This window comes from Elaeis guineensis, chromosome 12 (assembly GCF_000442705.2).
Source record: "Elaeis guineensis isolate ETL-2024a chromosome 12, EG11, whole genome shotgun sequence".
Classification (NCBI taxonomy): domain Eukaryota; kingdom Viridiplantae; phylum Streptophyta; class Magnoliopsida; order Arecales; family Arecaceae; genus Elaeis; species Elaeis guineensis.
Window position 1 is genome coordinate 23,035,669 of NC_026004.2, and position 15,600 is coordinate 23,051,268.

Consider the following 15,600-nt stretch of genomic DNA (forward strand, 5'->3'; position numbering starts at 1 on the left):
TTATCTTTATATTTTAGTCCAAGATCATTGTATAGGGATTATCTTGGATTCTCAAGCTCGAGAGCAAGTATCCTATCATTGGATTGGGGTATGATGTGAGGAATGAGCGTGATTTAAAATCATTTTTATATAGAATTACTATAGTACAATCAAATTCGATGATTTCACCACTTTCAGCCATATCATTCTTAATTTTAGATGAATTATCTCATACTAAACATCCCTTTGCAGTCACAGCTGGAGAGTGTAGACCTAAGCAGGTCCTCTAACATTGTACCTAATTAAGTCGAGGACCAGAATATAAAATACCAACAGTGCGAGGGCTAAAATACCAAATGGCGCTCTGGGCTCTAGGCATGCCTTTTCTTCCCCCAGCCCCTGGGGCTTCTCGTTCCTCCATCCCTCACAACCCCAAACTCACTGCCGCCGCCTCAGCCAGCTCCCTCCTCCGCCATTAGTGTGCCGTGGTGAGTCTCTCTCTCTTTCTGTCTCTGTGTGTGTGTGTGTGCGTGTGCCGTGGCCGCCGTCCGGCGACCAGAACTTAGCCCTCGTTCTCCACCTCTTCCACCACAACCGGCCCCTCGTCAACCTATCTTTCTCCTCTCACCGTTCTAGGTAGCGTTGTTCTATTTTCTTTCTAATTTCGTGACGAGGAGATCGTATGCGATTTGGATTTTCGCGTCGAGTCGAGCCCATACTAAAAAATATTGATCTTTATTGTTGTTCCATTGCACGATTGATGCGAATTTTTTTTTTTCCTTTTTCGTTTCTTCCATAAGATGTTTATTTTCTGTGTCTTGTTGTGAGATACTATTTTGCATTGATTCGATAACTTTGGTTTTTATCTTTTGTCCATCATGCGTTTGAGACAATGCGTAGCGCCCCTCCTTTTTACCTAACGCACTTTATCGTATTAACGTGCCTGTTATAGGTTTGACGGAATGCTTAACTCTCCCTTAGGACTGGAAATTCCTTTCCTAAAAACTAATTTCTAAGATATTTGAGACAATCTCAATGTTTGCTTTTCCTTTATTGAACTATAAATATTTTCTATGTTGTTTTCGACAGGTTTTGTTATTTCTGTTGCAGGTTTTATGCTAGTCAATCCGGTTATAGTTTTCCTTCTATCCATTCATTTTATGATCTAGTTAACCTGGCCCTGGTTCCCCATTCATAAATTGTTGACTGCTCTATTATACTCTACCAGTATGTAACTTTTCTATTAGCCATGTAATTCATAATTTTATGATATGTAGAGCTTATCATGGAGGTGGTAATATATGATCGAACAATTGTTTGCTAACCATTGTGACTGGTGACAGTTGACATATCTTGATAAACTACCTGATCAACAACCATAGCACTGTTAACAACCTTAACATCTGTTAACACTGTTAGCAACCTGAACATCTGTTAACACTAATTGATTGCTGGCATTTTAATCTGAACAGAAAGTGCCTATTTCGTGTAGAATCGATGTTAGTTCCTTTTTTTTTTTTATCATGTTTGAATTTAGTTTACTTGGAGAAACTTGCTATATTGATGTATTTTGCTTTTGTGATTGAAAGATTGGGGGAACAATTAGTTGCACGGGATCATTTCTCCTCATACATGGAATGAACAGTGTAATGGATTGTCAAAAGGATAAAAAAAAAGGATGTACATACATCTATATTGGGATTCTTCTTTATGCATGCATATGTATAGATAATTGTATGAAAGTAAAATTAAGTGACTAATAAGTTATTTCAATGGTATAATAGTAAATTTAATAATAAAACATGTAGTTTTTAGAACATTATCATGAAAAACTTAAAAATAAGGCACAATTGATCAATAAAAAAGAAATATAGCTATATAATTTAGTTGATTGCTAGGCACCCTAGCTAATCTAGTAGTTCAAGGTAGTGAAAGAAGAAAATAAGGTTTCAGATACTCTTGGATTTGGTTTAGGTAAGACTTTGAGGCACTCATGCTTAAGATACTAAATCTAAAAATTCTACCACTAGTAGTTTACACGTAAAGTATAGTGCTTGTTGCTGATACATCAGGTAGATAAAAGAGTTTGAATTAACATTGGTTGAAGGAGAAAGATAGAGAATTCTTTTATTGTACTGGTTTGGACTTGCAAAAATTTATTGTTGTGTTTGGTTGCTGAACAAATTTGGAGGAATAAGGGAAGTTATTTGGATAAGTTTGGAGGGATTTGACTAGGGGTCATGCTATTGTAATGTTGTTTGGCTGGATGAATAAGTTAAAGGGATAAGTGGTGCCTTTTTTATCAGGAAAAACTGCCCTCCAACCGTTTGTGGAAAAAAGACCAAGTATGGAATGGTTGTTGATTGAAATCTTAGCAGCCTCATGGCACCCCTGCCTCCCAGCTTCCTAGACCATTGTGCCAGGTCCACCAGCGTGGAGTGCTTCCCCGCACTCTCCTTCAAGTAGTTTAGAGTGTACTAAAATAGATCAAGGCTTAAAAAGGTTAAATGGAAGAAAATTTCATTTCCATAATAGAGTTACATTACATACACATAATCGATGACCCACATGCAAAATTGTGAGTACAATTGCAAACAAAGTACACATAACTGGTGGCTTGTGACAATGAAATATCTATTGAGAAGATTGTACATTCCACATGTCATAATAAAAAGACACAATTTCTAACCCTCAAACTTGTGGACAATGGCTTGTGACAACAGATGTCCTCGTGATGTGATGTCAATCCTATAAAAGGAATGAGGATAGTGAATGCATATACAACTATATGAACATACATAATCTGATATGTTTTAATACAATACCTTCCCAATAAGCTCCATCTTGTGCTTTCTAGTCGATTCGACTAGTCATTGTGCATGACTAAATTGACCTTCACATCCAAAGTGGATGACTAAAATGACCTTCGTGTTGAAGACAAAGTGGACTTAGAACCACATGCATCATCATCTGGTTATATAGGTTGTATACCAAGGATCGATGTTTGCAATATTAGACCATGCAACCTAGTATAGGACATTGCCATATTATGGGTATTAAGACTCGATCTACTTCCCAGGTTGGAGTATCAATATCGAGGTATGTAGCATACTGACACTTGGTACATATCAATTGGGCATCGACAGGGGATCTGGTACTAAAATTATAAACCTTACTAGAAATAGATCGCATTGTATGGTGGAAACCATGGTTCACTGAACCGTTCAGAACCGGATGGTTTAGGATGTTCTGAGCCGTATCAGCTGCAAATCGGAATGATTTGTCCTTCTGAATCGGAACACCAGATGAGGGAGAGGGAAAGAGAGGAAGAGAGAGAGGAGGGGAGGAAAAGAAGAGATGATGTCGTTGGAGGGCCGTGGAGACCTCCATGGCTCTGTGTTGTTCGATAGGGCATTTAATCGAGAGAGGAGCGAGGGTATTGGAGAAAGGCATAGTCAGTGGAGAGTGAAATCATGGCATGCGGCTCCACAGTCATGAAACTCATTGCCGGCTTCCCCTCTCTCATTTTCTTTCCCTTTCCTTCTCTCTCCGAGCCATGATTTGGTGGAGGAAGCGGAGGCCTTGGCGGCCTTCCGAGCATACCCGTGACCTATCTGTGGCCACCGCCGGCATCTCCTCCAACCACCCTCTCCCTCCCTCCCCCCTTCTCCTTCACCCTCTCTCCTCCTTTCTTTCTCTTTTCCGCCTCTCCGGTTTCTTTGATTGCTTCTGTGTCGATTCACGCTGGTCCGATCCAGTCCCATATGGACCCGCACTGACCGTACTGCCGGCCGGCCACCATGGGTCCCGATACTGGTTCCGCGGACCTGGTGGAAACCATCATATGTCAATATGTTATCATCACCTCACATGAAGGCTGCAATGGTTGCCATTGGGCCTTCTATGATTGCAACTCCTTGTTTTATAGACAACCCATACTCTTATATTTTGCAAATTGTAATGAAAATTATCACAAATCAAGATGATGCATAATTGGATAGCATTACCTTACTTCATGGGGATTGGCCAAATAGTTATTGCTGGGTTTGAGGGCCAATTGTGAAAGCAAATTTAACATCAATACCATGAAAATCATTGCAAAATTCAAAATGAAAGCTCAAACTATGTAAAGTTTGTCCTCCACAAGATGCATGCCATGCTAAGCATTGACCATTGAGCCATGGCAACATTGACTGCATGTCGTGCATGCGATGCCAAGCACCCACAACATCGACTACATGACATACCTAGCAAAGTGCTCGGAGATTGACATGTCATCATCACCTTGCTTTTGCAATTGGAATGGTTGGTAGTGGAACTAGAAAAATGAGACATAGATATATGAGGAAAAAAATCAATAGCCAACTTGGAGGGCAATATCATTAATAAAATAACTTGCAAATCATCTCGCTCCAAATACCAAATTTTTGCAGTGAGGAATAGGCTTACACACAGTAATGTAAGTTGATTTATTCAACTTAAATCATATATTACTAAGACCCTCAATTTCAATATCACAGGCATGGAACAACTGGGAAAAACCACCACACGGTGGGACCTACTCAAGCTGGTCAAGGAGTAACCTAAGGCAAGTTAAAATCCATATCAAGTGGGTAATAAACATGAAGAAACCAATCCATCACCAAGCATCATCCATCTATAGCCCTCATTCTATCGAGCACATCATGGGCATAGAATGGTGCCTTCATCTATAAAAGAAACATAAAGCAGATCCATCAAAAAACAGGCCCCTAAAACCAGTTCATCACCAAGCATCATTTGTCATAAGCCCTCATAGAACTTCTATTGAGCACATCGTGGGCATAGGGTAGTACCATCCTTCACTTAATAAGCCGAAGCACAAAAAAAACCAAAGTGCAAAGGAACATAGAACACAAGAAGATGGACCCAACAATTCAATCATCCATCAACATTCATCAGATGACATGGATCTACCAACTTGAGGGCAAGGGAGCCATACCTTGGCAATGGAGAAATGAGAGGCCAAAACAAGGCATAGCTGATTGGGAAGTGGGCAAAATAGTCCTCAGCGCCAGAGCAAACAGCCTAATTGGGGGTCTACCAGCCGATGGAAGAGAGCAAAGGCAATGAGGTATGCCAGAGAGATACTCCACCCCCCACCTCCAATAAATCATCCCCCAGTAACTAGATTGAAGGAGCGGTTGAGTCATCACTAAGCCAAATAGACTTGCTGGCAGTCGAAAGACTCTCGGTAGAGCCTCACATCCGCCGAGGGAGCAGACCCACTTGAGGGCAAGAGGGAGGGATTTGCTATCTGACAAGGTTTATCCCTTGTCAAGGTATAAGCCTATTCATTGCAACATTTTTGGTGTTTGGTGGGAATAGCACAAAATAATTGGTTTATTTCATGGCCATTCTGCCATCCAAACACGGCCTTAGGGATGTTATTGTGTCAGCACTTTCCTTTTGAGCACTAAGCAGTGTTTTGGGGTGCAATGGGTTGCTTGCTTCAGCATTTTCTGGTCCTCTTTCATTATTGAGGTACTCAAGACCTGGGAATTGGATTCTTCTCTTAGTTTATATTCCTTTGTACAACATGTTTGGTTAGAGCTCCCGCATTAATAAGTGTGTGTAATCTTTCAGACTGTACTTTTTCTGTTTGTTTATTTTATTGGTGGAAATCTTTTTCTGTCCAACATAAGGTATAATACATATTTAAACAAAAGAAAAGTTTAGAAATTATGTAAATTATTGTTTGGCATATGTTGTATATGATACTTGTAATTGTAACAGAAGCATTGAGCTGCTTTTCTTGGATTTTTTTTTTTTTTTTGTGACAAGAAATTTTGGTCTTGTTCTTTCTTTTCTGATTTTCCACATGTAAGCATTTTGGATGTCAATGACATTATCCTGTCTGTAAAATTGTGATCTGATGAGTTATTTGTTTCCTCTACTTCTGTAGGCCACAACCTTTGCCTGGTTAGAGACAATGGTTAATGCAATTAAAGGTCTTTTCATATCCTGGTAAGTGCCAAATCTGACACAGTCGATTGCCCCTGCTTGTTCTTATGCTGTTCTATTGGTGCTTTAATTTAATTGTCCACTTGTATATACTCATGATTTTATCCTCTTTCCAGTGATGTGCCAATGGCGCAGTTTATTGTCAATTTGAATGCTTCTTTGCCTGCTTCACAGAGGTTCATTGTGCACATGCTTGACAATACACACATGTTTGTGCAACCTCATGTGGCTGAGATGATTCGGAGCAAGATTGCAGAGTTCAGAGACCAAAACACTTACGAGAAACCAGCATAATTAATTACTAAGACTCCTGTCAGAGGCTTGAAGTTGTATATGTTCATCCATAATTTTCTTGGTTTGATTTACCGAAATGATGTCTTAATCTCTATAACAAATGTTGAATTTAATTATTTTGGTTGTTGCATGGAGACCACTGCTTATCATTAGCATTTACTCGTTTTTATTTCCTGGAAATCCAGACAGAGGTGCTTGTTCTGTCATGGAAGGTTATTCTTGATAATTATCGGGGGCAACTTTTTTGTATCTGTCATGCATATAATTAGATATTCAGCTGCTATTCATGTTGATAAAGTTTGAAATTCATCTGGTTATGCTCACCCAAGCAACAGAGCAGGTTGGGTGGCTGATTCATCATTTTTAGATCTTCAATTATTCTGAAAGGAATAAAAGTTGGGCACCAATCAGTTCCTAGATACTGTTCCATCATTAGAATAGTTAATTATTTTCTCATGTGATGGTGAAGGCCCCTTTGGGTATACTGTGTTTAGTGAGGTCTCTTTAGATGCTCATTTGCTCAACCTAGCTTATATGCAGGCATTCCTGAACATTTTCATCCACTGAATTTTAGCCAAGAATGGTGCTACTGCCCTGTTGTGCCCTCAAAAACTAAAAAGTGGGGTAAGATAATTTTATTTTTATTTTTATTTTTTTTGGAATAAGAGGGAGGCAAGCCTCAAGAAAAGAAGCCTGCAATCTCAGGAAGTTATGACCAATATAATCAGCTAGCAGTAAGTGATGGAGAAAGAGGGGATATGATGATCATTTTGATGAGGGGATATGATGATCATTTTGATAGAAATCACAGGATGAGGAAACCATGAAATCTGTAGGTTGGTGCTCCTCACGAACGTATGAGGAACCCAGAAACAAGTGGGTTGCAGTGTTCTTTACTTGGGTGTGGCTTGCTGATCCATGAGATAATTGTCGAAGAGCCACCTTTGAGCCATATACCAGAGGCATCATGGAGGTATATGGACATCCTGCACATAATTCTTGCCAAGCCAAGCAAAGCTCTGTGGCAGGAATAGAGCAGTGATGAAGCTTCCAGGCACCGGCATTAATAACTTTAGCCTATCACACATCGACTTTAGGTTGTAACACCAATTTGCCCATGGCTTTTCGCATTAACGGCGGAGGTCGATGATGAATGTTTATGAACATCAGTCCTCTTGATTTAGATTGACATACTCTGCTCCAAGCCACCAAATTCAATTTCCTAGTATTAGATTTTAGTGGGCTGGCATGACTCGATAAAAGATATACTGCAAGACTAAAACACTGCGGGAGAGTTGTTCTTCCTGCAGAAGAAAAAGCACGCTACTTCCAACCTTTAATTCTTGATCTAATGTTGTCCAATAGGGATTAGAAATCTGATTGATGAAGCCTCTGCTGAGACATTCTAAGTAATTCTACACATCTTTCTTGATTGAGATTCCAAGCCTTTGACTAGTTTCTCTGTGGAGTTGAATAGGGGTAGCAGGACTAAGCTGCACGTAAGATTTCCTAACATTAACAGCCTGACCTGACTGTTTGGAACAGCGGAGATCCTTTCCTGTCTTTTTGGTCACCTTTACAACAATCAAGCAGTCATCTCCAAATAAGAGATGAAACACTAGGATGATTTTGCCGTAGGTTCATTTGATATCACTTTCAATTTTTTTTTAATTTTGATAAAAATTAAAATTTTATTTTATTTTTTTTAAATTTAAAATAAAAAATTTGTCTAATAACCTTTTATATTATAGTTGATAATGATGCCGATAAAGAGAGGAGATCATGACAGAAGATGGTGGTAGTAAGTGGATGATAGGATAGTGGGGTCGGTGGCAAGTAATGGCAATAATAAATTTTGATTTAGAAAAATAAAAATTAAATTTTTAAATAATTTTAATAATTTTTATAGGTTGATAAGAATTTTAAGAATTTAAAAATAAAAATTAGATTATCGATTTTTTTCTGAATTCTGTATTTTTGTAAATAGAAACGAAAAACTAAAAACTAATAGGTCCAGATCGATGGAAAGACGCCCCTCCTTTGAGGTTGCCTCGCGGCTGTTATCACCGTCCGTCCGTGCACGCCATTCCCTTCTATTCTTTTTCTGTTTTCCGTCTCCCCCAAATCCCAGCCCTCCGGTCTTAAACCCTCGCCCCGAAACGACGGCTCTTTCTCTCCAATCCATGGGTTCCTCCTGTTTGCACCCTATAAGCAGCAATCCCAGGCCTTCCCTGCGGTAAAATTTCCACCCATCGATCCATTCGAGGCGTTTCTGATCTCAATCTTGCTCAAAGTTTCGATTTTTTCCGATGTTAATCTACTTCTTCCCTCTGTTCTTGTGATCCTGTGCAGCGTTGCAAACAAGGCTTTCGTGGGATTGAAGCTCCAATCCTCTGGTATATATGCTTGCAGTTGTTAGACACGGGTTCTTTTTCGTAGTTCAATTTCTTCCTTTATGTTTTTTTTTTCTAAAAATTTTAAGAAGAGAGATTAGAGTGTCGATCTGATAATATATGCCTCGATTTTTTTCTTTTTCTTTTTCTTTTTCTTTTCTTTTTAATGATGGAGTAGGTGCTTTTGGCAACGGATTACCGAATGTGAGCGCTGCTTTTCACAGTAGGGTTCATCAAAATCTCTCATTGAGGTAGTGTAAATTCGAGAAAGAAAAATAACGGAAAACAGCTTTTTATTGCCTGAATTACATTTGCTCCAGCATAATAATTGTACTGAATTGAAAATTTGTTTCTTTTTGTTGTATTATACGCGATAGAATTTGCTTGATCAATTATTTACACAGTTAGGATTCACCTCTGTGATGGTTTTCATGATCATATTCTGCCTGCACTAGACTATTATTTTATTTAATTCTATTTTATTTTTTTTTGCATCTTCTCTTTCCTCATCTTTCCTTACTGGTTTTATAATATGTATTATTTTTGCTCTTTTATATTATTTTCCTCTCTGTGTTACAGTTTCCAGTATGTGCATTATGGCTTCTTACCGACTTTATATTTGTTGCCGTAATAAAGTTGCATGTTTATATGAAAATAGCAGAACAATTTTTTTTGCAATTTTAGGAATCACTAGGTTTTGCTGTCATATCCTTTTCAAACTGTAAACCATCTGCCTCTTCTACTTTCATTCCTGTGACATTTTGAAATATGAGAAGTGGAAATTTGTTCTCTCCTTCAATTCTCATTTGTTCATATTTCTGCTTTTAGGTTTTAACAACATACATAACTCAATAAATGAGTTTTTTGATTAATTTCTAAAACTAAGACATTGGCTGACACTTTAGAAGAAATAAATTATTATAACCATCGAGCCACCTAATAATCGGTACTTAGAATGGATATTAAGTTCATCTATAAAGTTAAATAATGTATGTTCTAGCCTACTTCAATTAGTTTCATGGTAGCAATTACAATATTAGATAAACTCTTGACTTTTGCTAAAGTTTCGGCTTAATTATGTGATTGATGCAATACACATGTTGCTTGCTGAGGCTTCTTGTATGTTGTAGGCTTCCAAACAAGAAGGCCACACGAGCACGTGTTTTTATGATGCCCATTGGTACACCAAGAGTTCCATATAGAACGCCAGGAGAAGGAACTTGGCAGTGGGTGGACCTATGGAATGCTCTAGTAAGATATGATAATCTCTACTTTGATGGAATCTTACTAGGCTTTTTCCATCATGAATTATGTAATGTTTTGCATTTTGTAGTACCGGGAACGAGTCATCTTTATTGGGCAACATATAGATGAGGAATTTAGCAACCAAGTATTGGCAACAATGTTGTACCTTGATAGTATCGAGTCTTCAAAAAAGATATACCTGTACATCAATGGTCCTGGTGGAGATGTGAGTACTTTATCAATACCTCTATTCTTAATCGTTTTACATCGCTGCATTGTCTATTTAGAAATACAGTTCTCTCATGCACAAAAAATGATGTGCTTGTTCTTGAAAGAAAAAAAAGAAAGGGCAGTCATGCAAGGAACTAATGTGAAACAACTTTGAACCTTTTTGCACTTTCTCCTCCTATATATGTTTCAACATTTGTAAGAATACAAAATGATAAGCAGATCACATTCTAACGCAATCTTCCTTCCACAACATGGCTTACAGTTTTACAAACACTTCTGTGTATTAATGTACTGATTGATGGAAGTAAATTACTTCCTATATCTCTGGGAATGCATTTAGTTTTGACAAAAATAATTTTTCTTTAGCAAAAAGACTTGCCATCATACTTCAGTCAACACATGAACTTGATTCCACCATTATAGCCTTACCATCTCTTGTATGTTCCAGTGGTTGAGCTTGTTCTCAACTATAGACCTGTTTGGTTAACTTGGTTCCTTTATAGAGTTATCTGGTCCATGACTTATCCTAATTAGCATGTGGATAGATGACCACCATATAGTTGGCTTGCTTATAAAAAGTAGTACGTAAAGATCTATCTCTCACTTCTCACCCCTGCCTAGGAGAAGGTGCTGGAGAAAGCTTTGGACAGCAAAAAATTACGATGGGAGGAAATATAAGGAAAAAGAGAAAGCAAGGAACAATAAAATTAAAAAAAAGGGGAAACATGGGAGAGAGAGGGAGATGGAGAGATAATGCAATCAACCACCCCTGCATGCATTGGCACCTCTCTCCATTGTGCTTTCTCTTATCTGATGATCTGTTTTCTGGTGTGGCTTTTTGTTGGTAGAATTCATTAGAGGGTTCATTGAAACTTAATTTGAAGCTATATATAGGAGAGAAGTGGTCTAACAGTCTTTTGATGTAAAATGATGAACATTCTAGTTCTTTTCCTCTATACTTCTTTTCCTTCATATTTATTTTAATTATGGCCGGCATGGTGTAACTACCCAGATCTTATCCTCTGTTACATTTTTTTGTAAAAAACTGAATTTCAGTCAAGTTTACTAAAAGAATCAAATCTGAAAATGATTTTAGATCCTTCCTGTTCTGCAGTCAACCAACCAAGGGACACCAACCATAATTAGGATGGCTCAATAGAGGACATCTCCCATTTACTGTATTTCTCCACATTTTCTGGTTCTACTTGTATTAAGAAGTCCCACACTTTCAAACATGTTATTTAAAGTAGCATGTGGGTTTCAAAGTCTTACGGTTCCTACAACACATTTTCATTATGAGAGAACTTATAGTTGTAGTCCAATGCTCAAGTTCCCCTAGTTCTCCAAGTAGCATGGTAAGCCCTAGTCTCAGGTAGGGCCTCCAGCTTTTTGAATAACAAAAAAAAAAAGGGGTTAGGGATAACTCCTTTAGGATCATGGCCTTACTTCTTCAGTAGATACCATTGTTTGCAGTATTCGTTTCTGTACCTGTACTGGTGCCAATAATACAGCAGGTCAGTTCATCGTCCTGATCCTCAGTACACCCCCTACATTGGGTATCAGTTTGCTAATGTATGGTACTATGCCTGTACAGGATGGTGTGGTCCACTATAGCAAACAGAGGGAGGTACCTTTTCTTGGATCGCTGGGTTCAATTTAGGATAATCCTTGGTTACCTGATTTCAAAATAGATGTGGGAGTGACGAAGCAAGTTTTAAAAAAGAAAAGAGAGAAAAAAGAAAGATATCAGAAAGTGCTTAAGAAACAAGTGCAAGAGCAAGAGCAAGAGCATTGAGTGATTTTAAGTGGGTGTAGCACAATAGCTGGAAGATTCTAAATACTAATGAATGGTTTCTTTGGAAGCAAATCTTGGATACTTAAAAGAAGGCATGCCTTTTAGGGAATAATATCATGTTCTTCCTTTTGCTTTGGTTTGACAACCATTAAAGGAAGATCTTCCATATGCATAATGAATGAGCAAGCAGTGCAATTACTCTCGTGGGGCAGGTTTAAGCTATTTTCCTTTTTATTTTTTTTATAATGAACTACCGTGAGGGCATATGGGTGTGTGTTCCCTTGAAACTGAGCTCATCCAAGATGCATATGAAGTGGAGGAGAAACTTAGGTTGTCTTTTTGGATACAAGTTTCCTGTCTACTTTGAAGTGATTTCGTAACGCTCTAATAAAAGAAACTTTCTTCCCCTTGTAAGAAGTCTTCATAATGTCTAGAAAGAATCAGGAATCAATATGATAAGAATTTCTGCATGGCACGGATTTAGATCACTGACCCCTCTTTTTTTTCTCTATTATTTTTTTGTCAGTTTGACCTATAAGCAATAATTATTTTCTCACAATCAAAAGTCATCTAATATTTTCTGACTTGACCATGATGTTTTGGGAAATTTATATCTTGAGGATACTTTGATGACTCAGTGATCCTTGAATTTTTTTCCTGCTTAAGAATCTATTGGACACTGCTGTTTCTGCTTGTCTCATGTCTCCTGAATATTTTCTGCAGTGTCATTTTTTTTTCTTTTTGGATTTTTGTGAAATCACTCATAAACTGACAGCATGTCTGTGACTGAGCCTTGATTGACCAAGTAGTGCAAGAAAATGGTCAACCATGAAAACTTAAATGTACATTGTACTAAGCAGTTATGCGTGTCACTCAGTACCGTAAAAAAGAATATGCTGAACCATTTTTCCATCATATTTGCCTTGCTAAATGATGTATGCGCTGTAGTTTTATTGTATGCCTCCATTATATTCACTATTGTAACTCATGAAACAGTTTTGAAAGATTTTATAGAGCATGTTTAGCCCTGCATCCAGCATATGCTTAAGTGATTATACCTCATTCACTTCCATTTTTCTAACATAGTGACTCCTGTGATTGCAGCTTACACCAAGCATGGCTATATATGATACTATGCAAAGCTTGAAAAGTCCCGTTGCCACCCAGTGTGTAGGCTATGCATATAATTTAGCTGGATTTCTTCTTGCAGCTGGAGAGAAGGTTTGCCTGTTTGAACTGTGTTTTATTTGGAGTTCCTGGTGCTAATTAGGGAGCTGGTACTTGCACCTACCCACTGGTTTATTAATTTCTTTGTTTGTTCTGTTGTTTATATCTTTTTAAGGGTAGTCGTGTTACTATGCCTCTTTGTCGAATAGCACTTCAGTCACCTGCTGGAGCGGCTCGTGGCCAGGTTTTGATTGTTATCATTGTCTGTTGAGGGAATGATAACATGCATGGCTATGTTTCTCATATGAGTTTTGGTATGCCAATATTCTTTACAGGCTGATGACATTCGCAATGAAGCAAATGAGCTCCTTCGAATCAAAGACTACCTGTTTGGGGAGTTGGCCAAGAAGACAGGTCAACCTGTTGAAAAGGTATGTTCTGCTTGTTCAAATTTGTGATACCCACTGTTTCTCATAAATTTGGTTGACATATTAAAACTTGAGTTTCTGTGATGCACCTTCAACGTCATTTGATGCTCTGGTTGATGATCTGTTGTTGTCTGAAGTTTCAAAGGTTTTCATTGCATAGGTATCACCAGGAATCCAGTTTGTGCTTCCGTATTTCCACGTTCACTGTTTTATAGGCATCAGAAAGCGCTAAATTCTAAGAAAGTGTCTGCATGTTTTGGAGAATCCATTTCTTTTCTGGAATAGAATAGTTTCTTTTTTTTTTTTCGAGAAAAAAAATGCTTACTGTTTTATAGGCATAAGAGAGCGCTAAATCATAAGAAAGTGTCTGCATTTTTGGAGAACCCATTATTTCTTCTGTAAAAGAAAATTTTCATTTTTTTGCCCTAAAAAACATTGTTAATGGGATTCGCAAATTGTAATGAGACAGAGCGATGCTTTGATCGAGCCTGGGTGCGATCAAACTTGGCTTGAAATTATTTTTGGCCCTGAAGTGAGATCAAGCTTGAGTCATTTATTATTTGATCAAGTCTAATTCGAGCTTAATTTCAAGGAAAGTGGAACCAAGGCTATTCACTCAGCTTGCAAGGAGGTGATTGCTGGTGGTTGTGACACGAATAGCAGGTCCTTGTTCAGTGGTTGTGATGTCTGGTGGGGCGTGGAAAAGAAAGCCAGAGGTGGTTGCGATGGCCTGTGGAAGGTGAAGGTGGAATGTGGTGGCGGTGGTGACTAGTGGGAGGAAGAGAAGAGGGCCAGACTGGATATAATGGTAATTGTGCTTTGCTACCAGACTAATCGGCAATGGTTGGTGGATAACAAAGAGAGGGAAAGAGTTGAGACTCGAGATCAAAGGGTGAAACAATCTTGGAGTGTAGAGTTCCCCTTATCACAGAGTTTACCTTTGGATTAGATCTGGCAATTGTTTTTTTATAGTATGGTAACATAATATCAAAACTCTTACTGATGCAAACTGAAATTGGTTCATCCGTCTATGCATGAAATTTATATCAATGTTGTGAACCACGTTCAAGCTCGAGTTCTCACATCAATTGATGTCCTCTTTTGCAGATTACAATGAAAATCCTCCATAGCAAAACCGTAACACTTAACCTAGAGTTCCCCTTTTAATGCCACTGAATTTTAATCTTGTGCTGATGGTGCAGATTAACAAGGATCTGAGTCGCATGAAGCGCTTTAATGCTCAAGAAGCTCTGGAGTATGGACTAATTGACCGTATTCTCAGACCTGCTCGGATCAAGGCTGATGCACCTCGTAAAGAACAGGCAGGAGCAGGCCTTGGATAGTTGGTTAGCAGCTGCGAATTGCTACTTGTCATTGTTTTCGACGCCCTACAGCCCTATGCATTCAAGGATCTTAGAAGATTTAAAAAATCTACTAGTTCAATTGATTTTAGACATGGACTGGAAGTAGCTGCTTTTGTCACAAGAAAATTGTATAGGGCAGTTCTGTTCCATTTATTTATATTTGTCCTTGACACCGGGCATCAGTGCAAGCTGTTGGCTTTCTCAACTTCTTCAAGACTTAATGCTGAAAAAGATGTTATTTGTGAAGCTCACGGTTTTAAGGGCTTGTAATAGTATTATTTTATACTAGCATAGCATGCTAGCGAGTAAAAGAGCCAAAATGAATTGTTGCCGCTGTATCACTGCTGCTGCTGGTCTTAAACATGTGGAAGGACCTATTGGATGTTAGTATGATCAGTCTTATTAATTTTGCTACTAATGCCAGCCTAATCTATTTCTTCTAATTTGTAGGTAGGAAAATCTTCACTGAGATCTGTGCGCCCATGAGATTCTTGCAGAAATGGTGAAAACCAAAGCTAACTTTGATGGACTAAGATTTAGTGGTTGGATCCAAGGATGTATATGGGGCATTTGCAATGATAGAATAATCCGAAAAGACTGTGTTAGCAAAACAATTAACCTAAGTATCTTTGGTTAGACGGAAAAATATGGAGATTGGAGGCTACTCATCAAATTCCAGTATTCCTCTGTTATAATTGGCT

General features: G+C 38.3%; 1 protein-coding gene and 1 long non-coding RNA gene across 2 annotated transcripts; both read left to right on the plus strand.

Annotated features, from left to right (window-relative positions):
- The first annotated feature begins 314 nt into the window (after positions 1–314).
- On the plus strand, positions 315–6,410 carry LOC105054795 (general transcription and DNA repair factor IIH subunit TFB5). The gene is made up of 3 exons (XR_833637.4): positions 315–467; positions 5,924–5,985; positions 6,099–6,410. It is a non-coding gene; the product is annotated as a general transcription and DNA repair factor IIH subunit TFB5 (long non-coding RNA).
- Positions 6,411–8,282: 1,872 nt separating this feature from the next.
- Positions 8,283–15,317, plus strand: LOC105054796 (ATP-dependent Clp protease proteolytic subunit-related protein 2, chloroplastic). Its single transcript, XM_010936390.4, has 9 exons — positions 8,283–8,512; positions 8,629–8,672; positions 8,848–8,920; positions 9,800–9,920; positions 10,003–10,140; positions 13,045–13,161; positions 13,283–13,351; positions 13,443–13,538; positions 14,738–15,317. Exons 1-9 carry the CDS (start codon positions 8,298–8,300, stop codon positions 14,876–14,878), a joined length of 1,014 nt encoding a protein of 337 aa, XP_010934692.1. The 5' UTR covers positions 8,283–8,297; the 3' UTR covers positions 14,879–15,317.
- Positions 15,318–15,600: the final 283 nt, after the last annotated feature.